This window comes from Syngnathus floridae, chromosome 12 (assembly GCF_059516105.1).
Source record: "Syngnathus floridae isolate MCC-2025c chromosome 12, RoL_Sflo_1.0, whole genome shotgun sequence".
Taxonomy (NCBI): Eukaryota; Metazoa; Chordata; class Actinopteri; order Syngnathiformes; family Syngnathidae; genus Syngnathus; species Syngnathus floridae.
The window spans coordinates 10,153,776-10,180,536 of record NC_142424.1 but is presented as its reverse complement, the minus strand read 5'-3'; the positions used below and the strand labels follow the sequence as shown (position 1 = coordinate 10,180,536).

The 26,761-nt window shown below is 43.0% G+C and overlaps 1 protein-coding gene and 1 long non-coding RNA gene across 3 annotated transcripts in view; one reads left to right on the top strand and one right to left on the bottom strand.

The window, feature by feature from the left end:
* Positions 1 to 258: 258 nt before the first annotated feature.
* Positions 259 to 24,766, bottom strand: sptlc1 (serine palmitoyltransferase, long chain base subunit 1). Of its 2 annotated transcripts, XM_088393027.1 has the most exons (15): positions 24,627 to 24,766; positions 23,299 to 23,406; positions 23,123 to 23,217; positions 22,145 to 22,238; positions 21,941 to 22,013; positions 16,547 to 16,679; positions 16,210 to 16,339; positions 15,558 to 15,647; positions 9,102 to 9,209; positions 8,805 to 8,900; positions 7,885 to 7,981; positions 4,591 to 4,645; positions 3,684 to 3,801; positions 2,861 to 2,934; positions 259 to 2,789 (listed from the first exon to the last, which is right to left on the bottom strand). In XM_088393027.1, the coding sequence occupies exons 1-15, from the start codon at positions 24,705 to 24,707 to the stop codon at positions 2,696 to 2,698; spliced, it is 1,446 nt and encodes a 481-aa protein (XP_088249153.1). In that variant the 5' UTR covers positions 24,708 to 24,766; the 3' UTR covers positions 259 to 2,695. The 2 variants fall into 2 exon arrangements, with proteins under 2 accessions (XP_088249153.1, XP_088249154.1); XM_088393028.1 differs by lacking the exon at positions 23,299 to 23,406 and having other exon boundaries at positions 24,627 to 24,722.
* LOC148390037 (uncharacterized) overlaps positions 24,309 to 26,761 on the top strand; it is a 23,380-nt gene continuing 20,927 nt past the window's right edge. The window contains exon 1 of the long non-coding RNA XR_015861942.1: positions 24,309 to 24,423. This is a non-coding gene — a long non-coding RNA (uncharacterized LOC148390037). The remainder of the gene's footprint in view (positions 24,424 to 26,761) is intronic.

Here is a 26,761-nt window from a genome sequence, read left to right as displayed (position 1 = left end):
TAGTACTTCTCTATGTAGATCACCTGACTCTCAAGTCGTTGTTATTGATGACCGAACTGCAAATAAACGTTGGGGCTATGTCGATGTCCTTTTTGACAAATCCCTGTTGATTGAAATCAAATACTGCCCCCTGCTAGGTAAAAATGTTATAAGACAGCTGTACAAAAGGTCAAATGTAATGGTACATACGAATGTGTTTTGGTTGACAAATTTGAAAGTGATCAACAGACATTCAGCTCAAGGAAGTGTCATTTCACATTTCTGTCAGAAATTAAGGTTTATTTGACATATTCGTGATTATTCTATAATTTGCTTAGTAAAAAACATTTTTGAAGGTACAATAAGTAATAACAAAGTCAAAGAAATTAAGAGTAAAACAAGGCAAGTCGGTCCATGTATGTGCTTAACATGACAAAATGTCAATGTTGCAATGTGGATGTTGCAACATTTTAATCTGCAACAAAGGATATATACCGTAATTTCTGGACTATAAATCGCGTTTTTTTTCATAGTTTGGGTGGTGGGGGACTTATACTCAGGAGCGACTTATATATGTTTTTTTCACAATTTTTTACTTGATCATTAAGACATCACTTACAAGTATAGTTGACCACTTCCCATGTTATTTTTAGTATAGTTGATCACTTCACATGCTTTTATAGCTTCATCTTGAACATATTCAAAACATAAAAAAATAGAGAAAACATCAAATAAAGCAATTAACACTTTAAAGCACCATATCCAAGTCCACTGCCTGCTGTATGTACACTTGCTCCATTTTTGCTCCTCTTATATGTATTATTATTTATTATTATTTGTTTATCATTTATTCAACACTCTTATTTAGTCATTGTTTGTGCCTTCTTGGGTTTTTTGTGTTGCTTGTATGCATATGAGTACTATCTCACCGAGGGATAGTGGGAATGTAATTTCAATCTCTTTGTGTGTCTTGGTATATGAAAAAGAAATCGACAATAAAGCAGACTTTGATAAAACAACCAAATAAACAAAACAAAAAACTACATCTGAAAAAAATTATATTTTCAGACGAAACTGGATGAGGGCGCTCTAAATTTCACCGTTGGCCGTGACTCATCAACTGGGTGGGCTTAAGAAAAATGGCGCCAAAAAGAAACTCATAGTTTGCAGGTTACAAACTTCAAGTTGTAAAATATGCAGCTGAAAATAGTAATCGAGCAGCAGAAACAAAGTTTGGAGAACCGTGATGTACCAAGAGATTACTATTTCAAGTGACGTCAGTGGCACGGCGCGGCGCAGCAGTTGTTTACATAAAGGACAAACCTACCCACGTAAGGACTACCGGCATCATTAGCGGTGATCATTTCTAAGTGACACGGAGGACAAAGAGTTTGAAGGATTTAAGGATTTGGAGTGACATAGAAGGTTTGAAAACTATTATGGCGTTTACGCACGCCCGGTCCTACTCTACTGAGTCGGGGGCCGGCGCTCGGCCGAGTGGCTGTCCGCGAACGGTGCATGGGGCTCGGACATGGCCATTACGCACGCCCGGTCCTATGCCATGGAGCTCCCGTGTCTGGAAGTCCACGCCGCCACACGCTTGGAAGTTTGTTTTGTTTAATAAAGAGCCGTTCACCAAACCCACGTCTATCCTTGTACTTTGTTAACGCTACAATATAGTTATATACTAGATCTGTGGAATAAAGACGAGGTGACGTCAGGGCGCACGCGCGGCGATGTTGACAAAGGACGAGGAATTTGATCGATGGAATTAATGGATTTAAAGTGCACGGATGGTTTGATAATATTATTGCTTATATTATAGGTATTTGAAATATAGTTTATCTATCGTTATATGAACCTGTGGAATATTTTGAAGTGCAAGCGCCCTCAGCCGCGGGCATCCATTGTTGACAAAGAACGATCGATGGATTTAATGAATTGGAGTGACACCGATGGTTTTATAAACATGTAATTTATGTAATAGTTGTCCTAAATCACTCTATATGTTACGTCAGGGCCGTTCTCAGCTCCTCATTTGTGTTTGTCAAGTTAGCATACCTATCGTTTAGCCTGTTGCTATCGATGGATTTAATGAATTGGAGTGACACAGATGGTTTTATAAACATGTTATTCATGTAATAGTTGTCCTTAATCACTCTATATGTTACGTCAGGCCCGTTCTCAGCTCTTTGTTTGCGTTTGTCACGTTAGCATACCTATCGTTTAGCCTGTTGTTGCTATCGTTTAGCCTGTTGTTGCTCGTTCATGACTGTTTTTGGTGTGGGATTTTGTCAAATAAATTGCCCCTCAAAATGCGACTTATACTCCGGAGCGACTTATATATGGTTTTTTTCACTTTTTGGGGCATTTTATGGCTGGTGCGACTTATACTCCGGAGCGATTTATAGTCCGGAAAATACGGCAATTACAATCAGATAGCTGTCAAGTTCTCTGAAGAGTGACATTAGCACTGCAGCCTCAGGAGTGTTTTTCTTTTCCTTAATCACAGCTGTCAACATCCATGATATGGCTATACAAGATACTGAGAGGGAAGGGGAAGAAATTAAAATCAGGGATAGGATATAAAAAGCCTTGCAATATAAGTGTGCTCAATGTGTGTGTGTCTGTCAACCATAATACTCAGAGATAGTACAAATAAGGAACATATAAGAAGTTCAATGACATTGGAAGGTAGAAAAACAAAACAAAACATTCATTTAAGTAACATTAAAGCAGCCTCCTGGATACACAACTTGGCTTTCAGGATGTCCTCCTCCGTCTGTTCGATGGTCACCACCACTCTGATGCTGAGGACACAAGGAATAACATTTATTTAAACCCTGCCAGCCCACTGATGGAAAGAAATTGAGGATCTTACCTGGGCGGAGGGGGATAGCGTTCCTCTTTTTCAAGGTATCGGGCGAGAGTCAGTGCCACTTGCCTCTCCATACACTAACACCCAAAATATGGAAATGAGGAAGAGTTACAGAATGTCTCTTAATTTGTCATCTATTCTGTAGAAAGCACAACTTCAACACCAACATTCACAGTCGCATTCAAATATTTCGTACACATATCCCTCAAATTAAATCAAATTGGACATTGAATTGTTATCCATGCAGCACAAAACTCACACCGGAATCCACAGCAACAAAGATGAACTCGGTGTATTGCATGTATCATTTTGCTATTGCAACATTTTAACTCGCCTTGCGCATGTCTTAATTTGTCAGTGGTCTAGGATTGAAGTGACGAAAAGATGAAGTTGTTTTTCAGTATCATGGAAGGGAGGTGTATAAGTTTTATCCATCCATGAGCTAAAGCACTTATCCTCACCAAAGTTGCAGGCATGCTGGAGCTTATCCCAGCAGTCATTGGGTGATAAGCTCAAAGGTACACCCTTAAGTGGTCGTCAACCAATCCCAGAGCACAATAGACAAACAACCATTCATACTCACAATCACACCTATGGACAATTTGGAGTGGTCAATTGGCCTACCAGGTCTGATTTTGGAATGTGTAAGAAAAATGAAGTTGCCAGAGAAAACTCACACAGACACGGGGAGAACATGCAGATCCTACAGCGGAAGTGCCGGAGGTGGAGTTGAATTACGCATCTTTGAACTGTGAGGCAGACTTGCTAACTAGTGTACCACCATCCCACCTGTATATGAGCTAGTTTGAAACAAAAGAGAACTCACATAATCAACAATTGAGCGCAGCATCTGTATGTCAGACTCTCGAGAGCCTGAACTTCTCTCCAGCTGCAGGTGAAGAGCAGGAGCAAACTGCATTCCCACCAACTTCAGCCCAGGAATTCTACAATAAAAAAAGTATATATATATATTAAAATATGTCAGAGATTTTTTTTATTTATTTACCATTTGCATTTATGACCAGTGGCTATTTTGGTGTAGCTCACGTCATAATTTCAAGGTATATGCGCAGAATCTGCTAAAACAACTCTCTGCTTCGCTTCCTCCAATCCATGAAGAGTGTGCTTAGAGCACAGTGACTACTTTACCCTTTAAAGAGGCCAACTGACAGCTTTCAAGTTTGGTGCTAATTCCAAGACACAAATATGTTAAATATGGGGTTAGGATCCCCATCGTCAAATTATCTTTCCCAGGGATACCATCATTTTTACAGGCATATTTCAGGAGTTTGCTTTTCAAAATATTATTGTTGAACAACAAAGCAATGTCTGATTTTCATTGGTTAATCCATCCATACATTTTATAACTTGCTTTATTCTCACAAGGTTCTTGCGGGCGGGCGTGCCAGAGACTATCCCATTGAACATGTTCAAAAATTCTTTGCGACAAGAAAAACTATTAAAAATGTTGGTGAATGTCTGGGAAACATCTTTGCGACAGTTTGCGAACGCTGATAAATAAAAAAAAAAATAAAAAAAATTAACATTGAGGGTATGCACAAACCCTCGTTAACTTTTGCTGCTCAGTGAAATAGATCAGTTTTAAAAAATTTTGCAAGAACATCCATCAGGCAAACTTCTATTGTTGCAGAGTAGTTTCATAGAACAGAGTGAACTGGTGTAATTAACTAAAATCAATACATATGTATATATAATAATGGCAGAATACTTACCCGTGTAGTTCTTTGTAAACATATGTGCATTTCTTCCTCAGAACGGTGAATATCTCTAAAAACAGAGCACATCCGCTTTGTAATAAAATAGGAATTAAAAGATTAAAAATGGCTGTGGGCATGCATGTCTCAAGTAGCAGCCTGCTGAACAACATTCAGATTTTTTAAGCCTCGCCACCCCAACCATCTTGGAGATTAGTTTGACTGTTGTTCTGATGACGTGACTGTTTGAAATGTGACAAAGAATATGTATGGATCCAATCTTTTATCCACAAAGACCTGCACATACTGAGCTATTTGCAAGATTGTTGCCAACCATCAAAGATAAACGGTCAGATTTTTTTAATGTATGTTTTTATGACCTAGTGCAGGGGTGTCCAAACTTTTTGCAAGGAAGGCCAGATTTGATAATGTGAAGGGGCCCGGGGGCCAATACTTTTTTCAGACATTTTTTAACTCCAGAAATTTCATGCAAATACATACTGTTATGAAACAAATTTCATTGTCCCAATTGTCCTTAATTTTTAAATGACAAACTAACCAAATATAAGCCACTCAGGTAGATGTGAACAACTTTAAAAACACAAATTCTGCCCTTTCATTCATATCTAAAGAGTCAGATAACACTGAACAAACTGTATGAAATAATTTAATTTACAAGAGTTTAAAATTATTTTTGCCTAATGAACATTTTAAACAGGAGTTATAAGTAATGCAAAGTTGTCTGTTATTATTAAAACTTAAAACAAGTGAATTTTGCTCTTGTCATTTACAATATTTTTCACAAAGTAATAGTTTGTGTCACGTCTACAGGTTCATAACTTCAACAGTATTAACATGGCCATTTCGTAATATTTGATATTAAGTAATTTTTACTTTTGATTTACTTTTGACTCACAGCCCCACGTGATGAATCGCTGTTGTGATGCCAGTTCAGCTTGGAGCTGCTTCACTTTATCAGCTTGGTCACTCCCTGTTAGCTTGTCGTGTGTGTTAGCATGTTTAGTCTGATGGTGTCTCTTTAGGTTGAAATCCTTAAAGGGCTAGAGACACCGGTATATGTATAAATCGGTTTTAGTTAGCTTATGGGCTTATAAATATAAATTGACGCTCGAAACAACGAAAAGGAAGCTGTTGCTCTGAAAAATATAATTTAAATTTGCCGCACAGACGAGTTTGACTGCACCGAGCCGCCAGCCGGAAGTGACGTCTCATGACGTCTCAAGTTGTACGCGTTTAGCTTCAGTGAATGTAAACAAAAAGAGAAGAGGGGCCAGCGCGGAGACGTCGGGCCAGGTTTGCGGCCAAACCAGCTCGCCTACCCGTGCCTTCCATTATCCTGGCGTACGTTCGTTCACGGGACGACAAGATGGGTTGAGTTCGCCTGATAGGATCCACGAACCGGACAGTGCGTGCCTGCTGTGTGCTCGTGTTCACAGTGGCCTGGTCATCTTTCCGGACTCTGCTGTGCATCGGGAGCGGCTAGCGTGCTATCACTCTTATTGTTCATCTTCTTGTTTTATATTTCCTGTGTTGTTTACTTGTATGTGCGTTGTGAACTCTGTCTTATCTTTCCGGACTCTGCTGTGCATCGGGAGCGGCTAGCGTGCTATCACTCTTATTGTTCATCTTCTTGTTTTATTTTTCCTGTGTTGTTTACTTGTATGTGCGTTGTGAACGCTGTCTTGTCACCCTGGGATGGTGAGAAACCTAATTTCGATCTCTTTGTGTGTCTTGACATGCGGAGGAATTGACAATAAAGGAGACTTTGAGACTGACTTTGAAAAGTATGTCGAAGCGTGACGGGAGGGGCACAATTCAGAAAACGTGCTCAGCTCGTCGAGAAAATGCGATTTAAGCAATAAAATTAAAAATGCTTATAAAACCTAAACCAAACGTTGCAGGTGGTCATGTCTTCATGTGCCGAGATCAACTCGGCACTCTAAAGCCCCCAAGAGCACTTTTTACTATGCCAACCTAACCAGAGTGACGGGAGGGGCACAATTCAGAAAATGTGCTCTGCTCAGCCCAAGTGAACTGCTAGATTCATCATATTCTGCGTTAAAAGAGGTTTCTGAATCGGATAAAATGATGCTAATATTGCCGCTAGAAACGGAGCTGTCGCTATCATCTGCCATGTTGTTTGGGTTTGTTGACATCCAGATGTACAACTTGTGACGTCACAGTAATGGCGCCGCCAGTTTGGCTTCGTGCGGGACCCGATCGATAAACTGGCATTTCATTTCAGCTTTATTCTTAGTAATCGGTGTCCATTTTTAATTTCCAATGCGGCAAATGTGTTCACTTTATACATTCTATCAAATTCCGTTCTAATTGAAAAAAAAAAGGGATGTCTCTAGCCCTTTAAACAAGGCAACAGTCTCTTTACGAATTAGACAAACACAATTGCCTTGATTTTCAGTGAAGAAGTATTGTAATTCCCATTTCTCTTGAAAGCGACGGCCCTCAATGTCAACTTTCCTCGTTTTCTTTGCAGTCGTCATGGCAGAAATGAGCGGAGAGGGCTGGTGCTGCCACCTTTTGGTAATAGGAGGAATTACAGTTTCAAGTTTCATGATTTTTTTTTTTAAATTCAGTTTGACAGTGCAGGCGGGCCATGAATAATACATTATAAGACCGAAGCTGTGGGCCGTATGAAATATGACCGGGGGCCGGATTTGGCCCGCGGGCAGGACTTTGGACATGCCTGACCTAGTGTGACTTATAGTGAGACCAAAGTCAAACATTCTATTACCAGATGACAACACTCACAAGGAGCATGGATCAGACATTATCTCAAACAAATAACTCCAGATGTTGTCCAATAAGCCAAGCCCTTTAAAGGTGACTACATACTACTGTGTGTGTGTGTGTGTGTGTGTGTGTGTGTGTGTGTGTGTGTGTGTGTGTGTGTGTGTGTGTGTGTGTGTGCGTGCGTGCGTGCGTGCGTGCGTGCGTGCGTGCGTGCGTGCGTGCGTGCGTGCGTGCGTGCGTGCGTGCGTGCGTGCGTGCGTGCGTGCGTGCGTGCGTGTGTGAGAGATACTTGGCATTTGTGCATTTTATAAAGCCAGTTCTTTGCTGATGTTTTTCTTATATTTAAACATTCATATACAATGCTAGTATCTCTACAGCCACGTACAACTGCCGCGGTTTCTGCCTGATTTACAATCATAAAAGTTCCAGGGTCCCCTGCTGCTATGTGAATGCCGAATAACAATGGCTATGTGAACTCCTTGCTTTAGGATCTGATGTGATTTTGCCTGATGACAACAAAAAGAAATTAAGGACATGTACCTGGATTCTCTTGCATAATGCTGAGGGCCTCAATAGCTGCAGCAGCTAGCATGGGAGGCAGAGATGCAGAGAAACAGTAGCCTTGTCCTGACAGGCGCTGCAAAACAATGAAACACGGATTCTTATGACCGAATCACAAAATGTCAGTAGAGACCTTGAATTTCAAAACATTATAGAGGGTATGCCAAAACTAAACAACAAAAAAGAGTCAACAGGTTGAAAACGGGAAAATAAATGAATGAATGAATGAATGAATGAACGAACAAATGAATGAATAAATGATGAATAAATGAATATGCTGTGCTAGATTATTCTCTGCACCTTGCAAAATTCACCTAAACTCTCTGGTTCCTTACAAGCAATGCACGTGCTTTGCGCCCGCCAGAGAGGCACTCCAAAGAGGCCAGGAAACATTCTCGACCGAGGACAATAGTGGATTCTGCCGCGGTGCGGGAGTTGTAGGCTAATTTACCTGCCGCTCAACTGCATTCTCAGTTCAGTGGCCTGTTAGCCTACACATGGTGCACCGTGGGTGGTCACAACGGAATGAGACAGGACCTCCCGGCTCCTCCTCTTTTCTACCAACCCTACCCCGAGCTCTGTCTCTTGCAAGAGGTTGACCAGGTTTTTGCACCCAAATTTTTTTCTAGAGTCATCACAACATCCTGTATCAGCTGTAATGTTTTGGTGAAAAAAAACCTCAAAATGCTCCGAAGGCTCATTTTCAGTAAATTTTTGGTGATTAGTTATTTTTTAATCTCAGTCTTAGAGGAACATTTACCTATTTTTAGATCCTTTCATTTTCCTTTCTGTCTGCGACATGGATAATGAAAAGTAACTCTTGATGCAAAATATGATGAATATCTCTAGAAACATTGTTAAATACATTTTTTTTCATTTAACTTTGGTACTGTGCTTACCTGGTGGTCAATAACAAAAGAGCGTCCGCAGCAAAAGCCTCCAATGGAGGCCAAAGAATTCTCCATGTTAGCACTGATCAAATCGATGTCTTCTATCTGCACAAACATGAATGAGACTGTTATCAGTTAAAAAAATGTTATCAGAACTCACACGAAAAATCAAATACAACCTAAAAGAAAATGGAGTGGTTCAGAGTATAGTCTGGACTGCCATACAAATTGGAACAGAGCCTTTCCTCTGACCTGTGACCACTAGTTGCATTTGCATTCAACTTTGATAAAATTGAAAGTACCTACATTGACTCCAAAGTGCTCTGTAACCCCTCGGCCATGCTCTCCCAACACACCAAAAGACATGCTCTCCTCCAGGAAAATCCGCACCTTATACTTGTACTTTAGTTTCACCTGGATGACAATAAATGTTATTCATACATGACATCAATATTATATTAAAAATAGTCATGAATTAATTCTCTTAAAATAAATACAAAACATACAAACTTGGCCAAAACACTGGAGAGAGAAAGTATTTTCAACACAATTTAATGTGTTTCGTTTAAAGGCTTCTCTTTGTTAACCACAACAAAGCCCAATACAGACAAAAAATACATTGTGTGATGTGAGAATTTGTGCAAGCAGAGGCTGTTGAAATATCAAAAATAAGGTATGATAGGGTTTCTTCCCATTTTCACAAGACCAATAGTGAAACGGGGCAGATTAAAGGAATAGAAAAGATTTGTAAAGAACTGTCTTTCCATGCAGTGCTCCATCATAATATAATATTGGCCATCATTTTAAACTGCAATCCCCAGTTATTTGATGAAAAAATATCCCTCCCCTTCGTGAGTCGTCACCTTATCGTGGTGGAGGGGTTTGCGTGCCCCTATGATCCTAGGAACCATGTTGTCTGGGGCTTCATGCCCCTGGTAGGGTCTCCCATGGCAAACGGGTCCTAGGTGAGGGGCCAGACAAAGCACAGCTCACAAGCCCCTTATGATGAATAACATAAATGGATTGCGTTTTCCCTCGCCCGGACGCGGGTCACCGGGGCCCCCCTCTGGAGCCAGGCCTGGAGGCGGGGCTCTAAGGCGAGCGTCTGGTGGCCGGGCCTTCACCCATGGGGCCCAGCCGGGCACAGCCCGAAAAGGAGACGTGGGTCCCCCTTCCCATGGGCTCACCACCTGTGGGAGGGGCCAAAGGGGTCGGGTGCAGTGTAAGCTGGGCGGCGGCCAAAGTCAGGGACCTTGGCGGTCTGATCCCCGGCTGCAGAAGCTGGCTCTTGGGACATGGAATGTCACCTCTCTGGCTGGAAAGGAGCCCGAGCTGGTGTGCGAGGCAGAAAAGTTCCGACTCGACATAGCCGGACTTGCCTCCACGCACAGTTTGGGTTCCGGTACAAGCCCTCTCGAAAGGGGCTGGACTCTCTTCCACTCTGGAGTTGCCCACGGTGAGAGGCGTCGAGCAGGTGTGGGCATACTTATTGCCCCACAGCTGGGCGCCTGCACATTGGGGTTCACCCCGGTGAACGAGAGGGTAGCCTCCCTCCGCCTTCGGGTGGGGGGACGGGTCCTGACTGTTGTTTGTGTCTATGCACCAAACGGCAGCTCAGAGAACCCACCCTTCTTGGAGTCCCTGGAGGAAGTGCTGGAGAGCGCTCCTTCTGGGGACGCCATCGTTCTACTGGGTGACTTCAATGCTCACGTGGGCAATGACAGTGAGACCTGGAAGGGCGTGATTGGGAGGAAACGCCCCCCCGATCTGAACCCGAGCGGTGTTCTATTATTGGACTTCTGTGCTCGACACGGATTTTCAATAATGAACACCATGTTCAAACATAAGGGTGTCCATGTGTGCACTTGGTACCAGGACACCCTAGGCCGCAGTTCGATGATCGACTTTGTAGTCGTGTCATCGGATTTGCGGCCGCATGTTTTGGACACTCGGGTGAAGAGAGGGGCGGAGCTGTCAACTGATCACCACCTGGTGGTGGGTTGGCTCCGATGGTGGGGAAAGATGTCGGTCCGACCTGGCAGACCCAAACGCTCTGTGAGGGTCTGCTGGGAACGTCTGGCAGAATCCCCTGTCAGGAAGAGCTTCAACTCCCACCTCCGGCAGAGCTTCTCCCACGTCCCGGGGGAGGCGGGGGACATTGAGTCCGAGTGGACCATGTTCCGCGCCTCCATTGTTGAGGCGGCCGACCGGAGCTGTGGCCGTAAGGTCGTTGGTGCCTGTCGTGGCGGCAATCCCCGAACCCGCTGGTGGACACCGGCGGTAAGGGATGCCGTCAAGCTGAAGAAGGAGTCCTATTGGGCCGTTGTGGCCTGCGGGACTCCGGAGGCAGCTGACAGGTACCGGGCAGCCAAGCGGAACGCGGCTTCGGCGGTTGCTGAGGCAAAAACCCGGGCGTGGGAGGAGTTTGGCGAGGCCATGGAGAATGACTTCCGGATGACTTCGAGGAAATTCTGGTCCACCATCCGGCGTCTCAGAAGGGGGAAGCAGTGCAACGTCAACTCTGTTTACAGTGGGGATGGTGTGCTGCTGACCTCGACTCGGGACGTCGTGAGTCGGTGGGGAGAATACTTCGAAGACCTCCTCAATTCCACCTACACGCCTTCCATTGTGGAAGCAGGGCCTGGGGACTCTGAGGCGGACTCTCCAATCTCTGGGGTCGAAGTCACTGAGGTAGTTAAAAAACTCCTCGGTGGCAAGGTGGGGTGGATGAGAACCGCCCGGAGTTCTTAAGGGTTCTGGATGTTGTGAGGCTGTCATGGCTGAGACGCCTCTACAACATTGCGTGGACATCCGGGACAGTACCTCTGGGTTGGCAGACTGGGGTGGTGGTTCCCCTCTTTAAAAAGGGGGACCGGAGGGTGTGTTCCAATTACAGTGGAATGACACTCCTCAGCCTCCCTGGTAAGGTCTGTTCAGGGGTGCTGGAGAGGAGGGTCCGTCGGGAGGACGAACCTCGGATTCAGGAGGAGCAGTGTGGCTTTCGTCCTGGCCGTGGAATAGTGGACCAGCTCTACACCCTCAGCAGGATCCTCGAGGGTGCATGGGAGTTCGTCCAACCAGTCCACATGTGTTTTGTGGACTTGGAGAAGGCGTTCGACCGTGTCCCTCGGGAGGTTCTGTGGAGGGTGCTTCGGGAGTACGGGGTGCCGAGCCAACTTATAACGGCGGTTCTGTCCCTGTATCACCGATGCCAGAGTTTGGTCCGCATTTCCGGCAGTAAGTCGAATTCGTTCCCAGTGAGGGTTGGACTCCGCCAAGGCTGCCCTTTGTCACCGATTCTGTTCATAATTTTTATGGACAGAATTTCTAGGCGCAGCCGAGGCGTTGAGGGGGTCCGGTTTGGGGACGTCAGCATTGCGTCTCTGCTTTTTGCAGATGACGTGGTGCTGTTGGCTTCTTCAGGCCGTGATCTCCAGCTCTCACTGGAGCGGTTTGCAGCCGAGTGTGAAGCGGTCGGGATGAGGGTCAGTGTTAGGGTTTTCCAGGTTATCTTTATCATAGGATTATGTTGGAATGCAACAGGTAATAAATACCTTACCTTGTCCTCCTTATCACAAGGTCGTAAAACATCCCCTGACATGTTTAGACTAGAGGACAAGGGCTTTAGCCAGTGTACCCAAACCCCCACTCTGTTTCTCTTAATAAATATCCCATCGCAGGAACGAGGGTTCAGACTTCATTCTGGAGTGAGTGAACTCTCCACCTGCAGGTGTCTAAAAGAACTTGCTTGTCTACCGTGTGGTTCTTGCAAAATATTGTTTGAGTGAGAAAATCTCTAACAGTCAGCACCTCCAAATCCGAGTCCATGGTCCTCGATCGGAAAAGGGTGGCATACCCTCTCCGGATCGGGGATGAGATCCTGCCCCAAGTGGAGGAGTTTAAGTATCTTGGGGTCTTGTTCACGAGTGAGGGGAGGATGGAGCGCGAGATCGACAGGCGGATCGGTGCAGCGTCGGCAGTGATGCGGACTCTGTACCGGTCTGTCGTGGTAAAGAGAGAGCTGAGCCAAAAGGCAAAGCTCTCGATTTACCGGTCGTTTTACGCTCCTACCCTCGTGACCGAAAGAACGAGATCCCGGATACAAGCGGCCGAAATGAGTTTTCTCCGCAGGATGTCCGGGCTCTCCCTTAGAGATAGGGTGAGAAGCTTGGTCATCCGAGAGAGACTCGGAGTAGAGTCGCTACTCCTCCACGTTGAGAGGAGCCAGATGAGGTGGCTCGGGCATCTCATCAGGATGCCTCCTGGACGCCTCCCTGGGGAGGTGTTCCGGGCATGTCCCACCGGTAGGAGACCCTGGGGACGACCCAGGATGCGCTGGAGAGACTATGTCTCTCAGCTGGCCTGGGAACACCTTGGGATCCCCCGGGATGAGCTGGATGAAGTGGCTGGGGAGAGGGAAGTCTGGGAGTCCCTCGTGAAGCTGCTGCCCCGCAACCCGACCCCAGATAAGCGGAAGAAGATGGATGGATGGATGGATATCCATCCATCCATCCATCCATCCATCCATCCATCCATCCATCCATTTTTTGACCCGCTTCATCCTCACGTCACGAGGGTTGCGAGTGTACGGGAGCCTATCTCAGCTGTCTTTTAACGGGGGAAATCGTGAACTGGTCGGCTGCCAATTGCAGACATTTAGATAAACAAGCAATCACATAATCACACCTACAGACAATTTGGAGTGGCCAATCAGCCTACCATGCATGGAATGTGGGAGAAAACAGGAGCAGCCGGAGGAAACCCACGCAAGCACGGGGAGAACATGAAACTTCCACACAGGAAGGCTGGAATCCAACCCTGCACCTCCCAACTGTGAAGCAGACATGCTAACTGGTGTCGTCCAATGTCAGTGTATTACCGTAATTTCCGGACTATAAGTTGTGTTTTTTTTCATAGTTTGAGTGGGGGGGCGAATTATACTCAGGAGTGACTTATGTGAATTTTGTCTCAAATTTTTAAAATTCAAAAATCCGCGATGTAGTGAAACCGCGATAAACGAACTGCAATGTAGCAAGGGATTACTGTCATTTGACCTGCAAGTGACGTCAGCAGCGCGGCAGTTCTTTACATAAGGACAAAGGATTCTATCACGGGATGACGAAGATGACGAAGGGTCCCACGTTTGAAGGATTTAATGATTTGGAGTGACACGGTTTGAAAACCGCATTTATGTTATAGTTATTTGATATATTTTATTTCGTGTAGCAACTGTACATGTTTTGATCGTTACAGTTCAGTAGTTGTTGGCTCGTTGAACTCTTGTTTTGTTAAATAAAGAGCTGTTTACCAAACCCACGTCTTTCCTGGTACTTTGTTAACGCTACTATATAGTTATATACTAGATCTGTGCGGCGCGCACGCGCGGCGTTGTTGACATAAAGGATGAGGAATTTGATCGATGGATTTAATGATTAGGAGTGACAGAGATGGTTTATAATATTGTTGTTATATGATAGTTATTTGAAATATACTTTATATATCGTTATATGGGTCTGTGGAATAATTAGAAATGCAACTTACGAGTCCAACGTCAGCGGCGCAAATGCGGCGCATACGCGGCATTGTTTACATAAAGGACGTCGATGGATTTAATAATTTGGAGTGACACAGATGGTTTGATATACGTGTTATTTATGTAATACTTATTTGAATAACTCTGAATGTTACTCAGGCCCGTTCTCAGCTCCTCGTTTGTGTGTATGTCACATTAGCATATCGTATCGTTTAGCCTGTTGTTGCTGGTTCATGTCTGTTCTTGGTGTTGGATTTTGACAAATAAATTTGCCCCAAAGTCCGACTTATACTCCGGTGCGACTTATATATGTTTTTTTTCACTGTATTGTGCATTTTATGGCTGGTGCGACTTATGCTCTGGAGCGATTTATAGTCCGAAAATTACGGTACTTATGAATGACATGGAAGGATATTGGCACTTTTCACATTAGAGGTTTGCATATTTGTTCCTCTGTTCACACTACATTGTTTGTAGACACAACGTTAGCTTGTTAAGATTTCTGCCAAGGATCATCTCTGAGTGAATTTAAGTGAGGGTGCTGCAACCACACCCAAATGAGGAGTTTCCGAGACAATCCACTAAATCCAGCATCAGCTACAAAACAGTGGACATTGTTTTGTAATTTTTTGTACAATTTTTACAAATATACAGTAGGCATATGCCTTAGGGAGCCCATTGGCAGGCATTTTGAAGTTTTGCTTGCAAAGAAATCAATCTTTCAATCTAGCTAAAGTTGTGATGATACAGTGTTCACATTCAGTCTCCAACACCCAAAACACAAAGCGGAATTTAGAAATGACTTTCTACTTGAAAATGACGTGCCCATACATCTATATTTAAGTAATGTAATTTACAATGTGTTTTGGAAATAAAGAGCCATGATGTGCAGTCAGCTGTGCAGTAGCTTATTGTGCACACACTTTTGTTTGGAGCGAAACTGCCCATCTGGGAAATGGAAGGCAAAACACGCAGATGAAAATGGGACATTCTCACCTGAATGTGAGGGATTGTGCTTTTACTGCAGAGGGAAAATGCTACGGATAAGTCTTGTGACAGGCAAGTGCCACAGTCAACAATGTACGGGTCAGAAGACGGTACAATAAAATAAGAACTGATGCCATACTGTGTATGGTAATGATAGCTAAGGTTCGTCAGTCCCTAGACACACTCTGAATTCTGGCCTTTTAATGAATAATTGATAATGAGTGATTCTAATCTTGAATTACCAGTTCAGGAAGTGGACATATATCAGCAGTGTTGATGTACAGTCCCTCCACCACAATGAACTTGCGAGTCACCCGAGCCTTACGAGGGTTCTGCAACAAAAGCAGGCAGTAATGTTCATCAGATGTACATTGTGACAAATGATATACATTCTGTTCAACCAAAAAAAATTGATGTTTCTGAAGCTCTTGCAAGGGTACTTTTCTTCTACCTGCATAACCTCCAGCAACAGCAGTAGGAACATCCTACTTGTGTTCTTATCTATCTTTTTAAGATAATTATTAAGATAGTATTTATTCAGCAATAGTGGCAGAGGTATGTACTCTACGCATTACGTACAGTTCTCTGATTGGTTTACTGCCCCGGTCTATGTATTTTACGTACTACATAATGTCCTCTGATTGGTTCATCGGGTCTACATATTACGTCTACATATTGACTCACACTAAACACGGCAGCAACACAACATTTACAGATTTTGCAATTCGGTCCACATAAAAGGCACAATTTATTAAAAGGTGCACCTTCAGTTCTTGAGAAAAATAAAGGCTTTTCAATGCGCCTCCTGGTGCAGAAAATACGGTACTTTTTCCTTCAGCTTAAACTAACTGAGAACGACCTATCCAAATAATACTGTAGCCTGTATTTACCAACCTGCTGGTCCTCCAACTCTTGCTCCTTTAAAAGCCTCTCCAAGTCATCCATGTCATTGTGCTTGAAGTATTTAAGAAAGCTGCGGGAAGCTTGAAGACCTTTTTGGATGGAAAAGCAGGCTGCCTCATCCCTGAATGCAAGCCCAAAAGACAAAATATGACAACGATTTAAAGTGTTTTCCTTCAGTAAAACAGATTAAAGCAATGCAATAAAGTGAGAGGACGAACAGGAGTTCAAACGTAGACATACATATTGACAGCATTGCCCAAAATATTATGTCAAAGGTTTTGAACAAAAACACAATATAAATAAGAAAATCTGCAGCAATGGCACTTACACAAATATGATGTCTCCCCTCTTGGCGTAGGCAGGAATGGCACTAGCAATGGTAGCAAAGCCATATGAGTAGAGGATAGCTTCCTCTGTTTTCATGAATTTGGCAAGCCGGCTCTCCAGCTCCAGGTGAACATCTGAAAAGAAAAGTAAGGTGGAGAAAAAAAAGCCTAAAATCAATATCACGCAAGACAATAGAAACTTTGAGTTTGTGTTCCTGTTGAATTTTGTTGTGACAACTATTCGAAAAACTGATATTAATAATAAGATATATTATATTAATATATATCAATGAATTAATTATTAAAACAGAATAGAAACTGAGTTTGTGTTCCTGTTGAATTTTGTTGTGACACCTATTCGGAAAACTGATATTAATAATTATAATATATATTATATGAATATATATAATTAATTACCATATATTCCGGACTATGAGTCGCTCCAAAGTACAAGTCACACCAGCCATAAAGTGCATAATTAACTAGAAAAAAAAACATACAAGTCACACTGGAGTACAAATCGCATTTTTGGGGGAACTTTATTTGACAAAATCCATCATCAAGAACAGACATGAATAGGTAACAACAGGCTAAACAATACGGTATGCTAACGTTACATAAACACAAATGAGGAACTGAGAACATGCATGACGTAACATACTAACAGTTATTCAAATAACTATAACATAAATAACACGTTTACCAAACCATCCATGTCACTCCAAATCATTAAATCCATCGACATCTTCATCCTTTGTGTCACTTGTAAACAACGCCGCTGCTGACACCGAAAGTGCATGCGGCGCTGACCTTGGACTCATCGTCAATTGCGGTTTCCACATGCCTAAATAACTATATATAAACTATATATCAAATAACTATTACCGTAATTTCCGGACTATAAATCGCGTTTTTTTTCATAGTTTGGGTGGGGGGGGCGACTTATACTCAGGAGCGACTTATATATGTTTTTTTTCACAAATTTTTACTTGATCATTGAGACATCACTTACAAGTATAGTTGACCACTTCCCATGTTATATTTAGTATAGTTGATCACTTCACATGCTTTTATATCTTTATCTTGAACATATTCAAAACATAAAAAATAGAGAAAAAAATCAAATAAAGCAATTAACACATGCTTATGTGTACTATCTCACCGAGGGATAGTGGGAACGTAATTTCAATCTCTTTGTGTGTCTTAGTATATGAAGAAAAAAAAAAAAAATCGACGATAAAGCAGACTTTGACTTTGATAAAACAACCAAATAAACAAAACAAAAAACTACATCTGAAAAAAAAAACATTTTCAGACGAAACTGGATGAGGTCGCTCTAAGTTTCACCGCTGGCCGTGACTCATCAACTGGGTGGGCTTAAGAAAAATGGCACCAAAAAGAAACTCATATTTTGCAGGTTACAAACTTCAAGTTGTAAAATATGCAGCTGAAAACAGTACCCATGTAAGGACTGCCGGCATCATTAGCGGTGATCATTTCTAAGTGACACGGAGGACAAAGAGTTTGAAGGAATTAAGGATATGGAGTGACATAGAAGGTTTGAAAAACTATTATGGCTTTTACGCACGCCCGGTCCTACTCTACTGAGTCGGGGGCCGGCGCTCGGCTGAGTGGCTGTCCGCGAACGGTACATGGGGCTCGGACATGGCCATTACGCACGCCCGGTCCTATGCCATGGAGCTCTCGTGTCTGGAAGTCCACGCCGCCACACGCTTGGAAGTTTGTTTTGTTTGATAAAGAGCCGTTTACCAAACCCACGTCTATCCTTGTACTTTGTTAACGCTACAATATAGTTATATATTAGATCTGTGGAATAAAGACGAGGCTGACGTCAGGGCGCACGCGCGGCGATGTTGACAAAGGACGAGGAATTTGATTGATGGATTTAATGGATTTAAAGTGCACGGATGGTTTGATAATATTATTGGCTTATATTATAGTTATTTGAAATATAGTTTATCTATCGTTATATGAGCCTGTGGAATATTTTGAAGTGCAAGCGCCCTCAGCCGCGCGCACCCATTGTTGACAAAGAACGATCGATGGATTTAATGAATTGGAGTGACACCAATGATTTTATAAACGTGTTAATCATGTAATCGTTTTCTTTAATAACTCTATATGTTACGTCAGGCCCATTCTCAGCTCTTCGTTTGTGTTTGTCACGTTAGCATACCTATCGTTTAGCCTGTTGTTGCTATTTAATGAATTTGAGTGACACCGATGGTTTTATAAATATGTTATTCATGTAATAGTTGTCCTTAATCACTCTATATGTTACCTCAGGCCCGTTCTCAGCTCTTTGTTTGTGTTTTTCACGTTAGCATACCTATTTTTTAGCCTGTTGTTGCTATCGTTTAGCCTGTTGTTGCTCGTTCATGACTGTTTTTGGTGTGGGATTTTGTCGAATAAATTGCCCCCAAAATGCGACTTATACTCCGGAGCGACTTATATGTTTTTTTCACTTTTTGGGGCATTTTATGGCTGGTGCGACTTATACTCCGGAGCGACTTATAGTCCGGAAAATACGGTACATAAATAACAATTTTATCGAACCACCCGTGTCACTACAAATCATTTAATCCATCAAAATCTTCGTCCTCTGTATCACTTAAAAAAAAAAAAACGCCGCTGCTGACCCCGGAAGTACATGCGGTGCTGACGTTGGATTCATGGTCAGTTGCGGTTCCAATTATTTGACAGACCTATATAACTATATATATATAAACTACATATCAAATAACATAGTCTGGCGGTGCGGGAGCGCAGGCTCCTGTACCTCTTCCCAGAGGGCAGAAGATCAAACAAAGAGTGAGCGGCGTGACTCACATCACTCACAATCGTGGTCGCCTTGCGGGCGAGATGGGAGGTGTAAATGCCCTTCAGGGAGGGGAGTGAAGCACCAATAATCTTACCAGCCGTGTTCACTATGCGCTGCAGGGCCTTCATGTCGTATTCAGTGCAGTTGCCACCCCAGACAGCAATGCAACTGGTGAGGACGCTCTCAATGGTGCCACGGTAGAATGTAGTCATGACGGCCGGAGGAGCACTTGCTCGCCTGAGTTTCCGCAGGAAGTACAGGCGGCGCTGAGCTTTATTTGACAGTGACGCGGTGTTGGCGGACCAGGAGAGGTCCTCACTGATGTGCACCCCCAGGAATCTGGTGCTGCTCACCCTCTCCACCACAGCACCGTCGATGGCCAGCGGCAGGTGTTGGGTGTGACCCTTCCGGAAGTCAACAACGATTTCCTTGGTCTTGTTGACGTTCAGCAGGAGGTTGTTGTCCCTGCACCACGTGGTCAGAAGGTCAACTTCCGACCTGTACCGAGTCTCGTCTCCCTTCGTGATGAGACCCACCAGAGTTGTGTCGTCAGCAAACTTCACTATGCGGTTGTCACTGTAGGACGCAGTGCAGTCATGCGTCAGCAGCGTGAAGAGCAGCGGACTGAGCACACAGCCTTGGGGGGCCCCCGTGCTCAGCGTGATGCTGGCGGAGATTTTGTCGCCAACACGTACCACCTGAGGCCTCTGACAGAGGAAGTCCAGTAGCCAGTTGCAGAGGTAGGTACTGAGACCCAGCTTGTCGAGTTTGCAGATGAGACGTTGTGGCACAATGATGTTGAAGGCAGAACTGAATTCCACAAACAGCAATCTCACATACGAGTCCCTTCTCTCCAGGTGGGAGAGGGCCGAGTGGAGGGCAGAGCAGATAGCATCCTCAGAGGACCGTTTGGCTCGGTACGCAAACTGGAAGGGGTCTATGGTGGGGGGGAGAATGGATCTGATGTGCTCCATGACAAGCCGCTCAAAGCACTTCATGATGATGGGCGTCAGTGGCACAGGGCGGTAGTCATTGAAGCAGGACGGAGCAGGCTTCTTCGACACAGATACAATGGTGGCAGCCTTGAAACACGAAGGGACGATGGCCTGCTGCAGGGAAATGTTAAAGATGTCCGTGAAGACACCCGTCAGCTCCCCAGCGCAGTCCTTCAGCGCTCGACCTGGGATGTTGTCAGGGCCCGCCACCTTACGGGTGTTGATAGCGGCAAGCGCCCTCTTCACGCTGTCGGCAGAGAGGCACAGGGGCTGCTCGTGTGGAGGGGGAGTGGTCTTCAGTGGGCAAGTGCTGTTCTGAGCGTCGAAGCGAGCAAAGAAGTGGTTAAGATCGTTGAGCAGACGAACGTCGCCCTCACAGCTCTGCGGCGTGGGCTTGTAGTCCGTGATGGTCTGAATGCCCTGCCAAAGGCTCCGTGCGTCCCTGCTGTCCTTGAAGTGGGCGGTAATCTTGCAAGAGAACGCCCTTTTCGCGTCCTTGATGCCCCGGGACAGGTCGGCCCTCGCTGCCCTCAAGCCAGCCTCATCACCCGCTCTGGAGGCTTTGTCCCTGGCCCTCAGCAGCCTGAGGACAGCCCCCGTCAGCCATGGCTTCCAGTTAGCCCGAGTGACGATGGATTTCGAGTGAGTCACATCATCAATGCACATAGTCAGTAAGTAATGTGTTAATGATCAGGTAATAATGTGTTAATAATTTCACATATAGGTCGCTCCTGATTATAAGTCGCACCATCGGCCAAACTATGAAAAAAACTGAGACTTATAGTCGGTAATTAAATAAAAATACAGTAATTATCATTAAAATAGCCGCTAAAAATTCGTTGGTGAGCCATAAGCAGGTATTAGAAGTTACTGGTGTGTTCTGAGTCCCAACAACACTTCATCAAGCGTGTCAAAAAGCCTTGCAGTCAGCCAACTCTAACAATTGTTCATAAGGGGAAACATTTGCAGTGGGTTTAGCAGTCGATAAAGCCTTCTCTTCAAACAGTTTTAATCACAGATGAATGTTATTCACTTTGGCTGGCCTGTTCATAGAGAAAATGCAGTGGCTTGAAAAAGTATTTGTACACCTTGTGCCGCATTGTAAAATTGGAAATATGCCACCAGACAAAAAAAATCATCATGCCTCAGGTATATATAGTAGGACTATATTTCCCATAATTCGTAGACCCAGGAGGAAGTCATGCCGCATTCGTGTAAGGTGTTTGCATTGATTTATGTAAATAGTACATAAAAGCTAAATCTGAGTGATTTTCAGACCACTGTTCTTGATTTATGATAAAACAATTACTCCCGAAAGTTCAAATTGATTTTATTTTACTGGTTCTTTTATCACAAACAAATTATTTAGGTTTCGTTACCTGACATGTTTCGGCTATCACTTCTGCCCTCATCAGAGTGTCAAATTGATTTGTTTGAAAAGATACAATACCACACAAATGGGGATTTTAAACTTTCCTGGATTTTAGACAATAATTAGTAATAAAAAAAATACTATAATAATAAAAAGGTACAGAGCAGTTTAAAAGAAAATCGCCTACCAAACGTTCCATAGAAGCCCCTGGGACCACATGTTCCAACCCCATATTTCTTCAGAGATGACAGTGCCTTTTGCTGCAATGATGAATTGTAATGAGACATTATTAGCTGAACATTCTTTTACTCAAATGAAAAATATGCTCAAATCTAGTGTAACAGTAGTAAGAAGTTGTATGTACAATGATGAAAGTAGTTGAAACACTGACCTTGACTCGTTCATTGTCAAGGAGACCCAGGAAGTTGAATGATGCAAAGTTAATGCACTCTTTTCCATTGATTATGATTTTGTGGCTGGGGGGTCTGTCATTCAAGATATGAAATAAGATATGACTTGCATACATCTGAAGATAGCATATATCATAAGAGATCATTGCTATGTGGTAAATAAATAAATAATTTTAGACAAGACAAAACATATTGCAATTACAGTATAATGTTATCACAGCAAACTAAATCAACCACTAAATTAGAATACAAATGCAATGAAACTGGCGTGGTACAATTACAAAATCTATGAAAATCTGAGGGAGAAAGTTTGGAATTTACAAGACATGACATTACAGACGATCTCGGTTCAGACTAAAGCATCAAACGTGTATCCTCCTTTTCAACACAAAGTTCATGATCTTGTGTTGATGTTGGGTAAAAATGTCATTTATGAAGCTTTTATTACGGGAGGCTATGAATACACAGCTGACATATTTCGCCCAACCACAAAAGGGAACAACTTTATAACTGATATGACGTTACAGCATTGAGCGAAAAGAGCCTAATTCTATTTATATTAAAAAAACAAAAAAAAACATAGTTGCTTATAGCAGCGGTCCCCAACCTTTTTTGCGCCACGGACCGGTTACGTGTCAGAAATATTTTCACGGACCGGCCTTTAAAGTCCGGGGGGTAAATACGACGAAACAAAATGATACAACTGGCATAAAAACAAATATAAACCACTTAAAAATAAAACTCACCATTACGTTGAATTACAACAGGGTTTGTTTAGCTTTTTGTCCCTTGCGGACTACCATAGTTTGTTTTAGTTTCCTTTGTATACGCGACATTTATTTATATATTTTTTCTGTGGGGCCCGGTACCAAATGATCCACGGACCGGTACCAATCCGCGGCCCGGTGGTTGGGGACCTCTGGCTTATAGCATCAAGTCTGAGCTTGCCAAATGATTACCCTGTGACAACATCGTAGGTTATGTATGGCGAATCTGTGGAAATAGTGGGAGCAAGAGGTTCAGGCTGCCACTCCTCAATAAGATCTTCCTTTTCCTGTTAAGGGCAACAAAGAAGGAAGCCCAAAGTTGAAGTGTGGTCACGTGTGCTCTCGCACAACACACACACATTTGTTACCTTTTCAGTCAGTTTATTTGTCTCATGGAGTCTGTATGTTTTAGAGAAGAGAAGCCTGATTATCCATAAAATGAGGATGCCTTCCAAAATGAGGTGATAAGATGGGGCCTGAGGAAGACAACTAAAGATTATTTTGCAGAAGCTGTACCATCTCCATTTTCTGATTTCAGAGTGGATATTCAATGCTCGAGCTACTTTGACTGGAATGGGGCAGTGTTGCCAGTTAGCTATGATAAAACTTTGCTCCCACCGGCTGAGGTGCCACTGAGCTCGGCACAATTGCATCAATTGATCGCTGGATGTAAAGGCAGAGTTTAATATTGCTAATTAACAGTGTGTTTGCAGATATGTTTCACAAAAAGAAATATGGGAACTTCAGCTTGTTCACGCATCCAATCACATTAGATTTTTCTCATAAGATGAAGTCATTAAACGTTTTTATTTCTCCGCAGTCTTAAAACAGAAGTCATGCAGCTTTCTGTTTCAAACCATTTTCTATATTCACTCAAATTTTGCTGGTGAGAAATTGGCACCCTCTTTTGCGATACTGAAACCTTACAATCCTGTGCAGGGCTCAATTAATCTTTTTTTAAATTAACTGTTTGGAAACTTGAAAAACTGCACTCAAGTGTTTTCTGTTTTTTATTCCATACAAATATTTAACCACATATCAATATGTATCTAGCTAGTGTTACATAAACCATTCACGTTTGTACTTGGTTTCAAAATTAAAAATAAAGTAATTTGGCTATGAACAACAGAATCCGGGGAACAAAATATAGCACAATTTTGGTGTGTGTGTGTGCGCGCGCGCGCGTGTGCATGTGTTGGGGGGGCAGTCACTCCCACAAATAAATTCAAGCGGCAATGATACATTTCACGATAGACAAGAATGCATGTGTGTATCCTTTGTTTTTTCCCCAAAATACTGCAACAAATAGCTGTTGTCCGTACAAACTGGACAGACAGCAGATTCGACAATTTCAGCATCACGTTAAATTACGTCTTGACCGACACGTAATGTCACACACTCGATGAACTACATTGATACCGTTTCCAGACACGTCGATACAAACAGTTAAAAGCATTGAACAAGCTGCTTCGATCTACTTTGGGAGTTGACAGGTATGGACATGACAAAGCGCGAATGCCAAGACACAATACGATTGGTTGAGAGTACGTCAATGACAATACATCAGGTCTTTCTTGACTCCGGAAGTTACCATATGGCGCAACATTTTAATATATATCTATATCATTATGTTGAAAAATACACGAATTAAGTACTTTCCGTTACACAAAACACGTTGCTATGAGAAGGAACGTACCTCGTACAATGCTTGCACCATTTCCACCAACACCCATTGCTGTCCAGACGCCATGTTTACTTCCCTCCCCTGCAACGTCATCTCCGTGTGTGTGTGTGTGTGTGTGTGTGTGCGTGTGTGTGTGTGTGTGTGTGTGTGTGTGTGTGTGTGTAGATGTGTGTGTGTGTGTGTGTAGATGTGTGTGTGTGCGTGTGTGTGTGTGTGTGTGTGTGTGTGTGTGTGTGTGTGTGTGTGTGTGTGTGTGTGTGTGTGTGTGTGTGTGTGTGTGTGTGTGTGTGTGTGTGCGTGCGTGTATGTGTGTGAACTATTAAAATTAAGACTAATTTAGAGACTAAATTATGAAGCAATTAAAGACATTTTTTCTTTTTATGTATTTTATTTGGAAAGGGGGGGCTTTTAGTCCCGTCCACATACGGGAATGCTTATTTGAGCCACCCACCATCGTTTTCTGGGAAAACAAAATTCCCCATGTTTACCCATTATTATGACAAATAAAGCGATTAAGTTTTGGTATCCACTCATTCTCCTCGCAACTGCGACTGACTGAATCTGTAAGTTAACAGGTGTTGTGCCAGATTTGTTTCCCCCGTAAAGATTTGTTTCCCCTGCCGCAGGAGCGCGCACGCCTTGTTTCGAAAGCGAAAAACCGATGCCGTACGGCGTCAGCACTATGTTGTTTTCAATAAAAACATGAAGGACACACATTTGCGTCAGCCAATTTTAATTTTAGAAAGGATTTATTTCATTTTATTTGTTTAAATTCATTCGCGGTCTGCCGTTGAAGCGAGGTGCGTTCAAAGACCAATCGTACAGACGGAAACTCAATCCCTTCGCCAAAAAGCAATGTTGGATTTTGTCCACAATTTAGGGAGCGCGTTATCTGCGCCTCACTGCAAAAGCCATTGCCAATCACCTGTTATCCAATTTACTCACTGCGTGCTCGTTTGATTTCTTCAGATTTAGGAAAATGCTAAGACACTGAAGCACAAATTAGACTTACACAGGTTGGTTGAGTTCAATCACAATTCTTGTTCAGACAGCTCTGTCTTCAGGAAAGTACAATACAGCGCTGGGCCCTTCAGGAGCGTTAAGTCTCCATTCAGAAAAGGCAACGTTCAAGGTTCTTTGGTTAGCTTATATCAGCTGCACATGACAGTGTGGGCCGAGTTTGATGGGTGATGAGTCTTTGTGGTGGGGCAAGTTCGCCATGGGAGTGGGTGCTGGTTATAGGCGATTCGGTGTGTCTGGGGGCTGTTGTCTTCCATCCCGTCTTTCGGCCTTGGCGATCATCTTTGGCCGAGTCTTTGGCTGGCTCCCTCTGGCACCTGCTGGTTTTATCTCCACGTGACCTTCCTGTGAACATTCTTCTCCAATCTTGGACATACACTGTCGTACCTCATTCTTTCAATTTTGTCATTTTGTACGAAATTATGTTAGCTTTTGGCTGTGACATCATTAATCTATTGCTGTTCTTTTGATACTTCATGTATTTGCTTATTCTTAGTTTAATCATGCTTCGAACCATATCTTTTCTTTGTTAGGCAAAATATTTCCCTCTGTGCAGAGCGTTCAGTAGTAATCAAAAACTGGTGTCTAGCATTAGTCAAAACATAAGATACAATCAAGTACTGAACGGTCAAGACGACTCTGGCCGTGTCCATGATTTAGAGAAAAAACATCAGGCATGCATTACACAGTTCCTTAAGGTTCATTAAGCTATTTAGGCAATATATCAAAAGTCATTTGTTATTTCAAAGTGCTCAGAAATATATATCAGATCATAAAGTTATAAAAACCTTTCTCATTACCACTTATCAAAAATGTCTACTTATGTCTTCTTTATTGAGTTGGTGTGTAGGTATAATTATATGCTTAAAATGTTTCTTTTATTGATTTAATATGTGAATATACTTTTCTGCTTATGTACTTTATTCAATGAGGTTTGAGCATATCTGTTTTTGTAGCTAGGTAGGACTTTTTGTATTTCAACCCCATTCCTTCAGCAACGATATAATTACGTGAGCTCTTTGCACAAACCTCGATGCAAAGGAGCTCCACTTTTTGGGGAGCATTACATGCTACAAGGAGTATATATTACAAAGTATAACTTATACTTAATTGTGATCATCATTCAT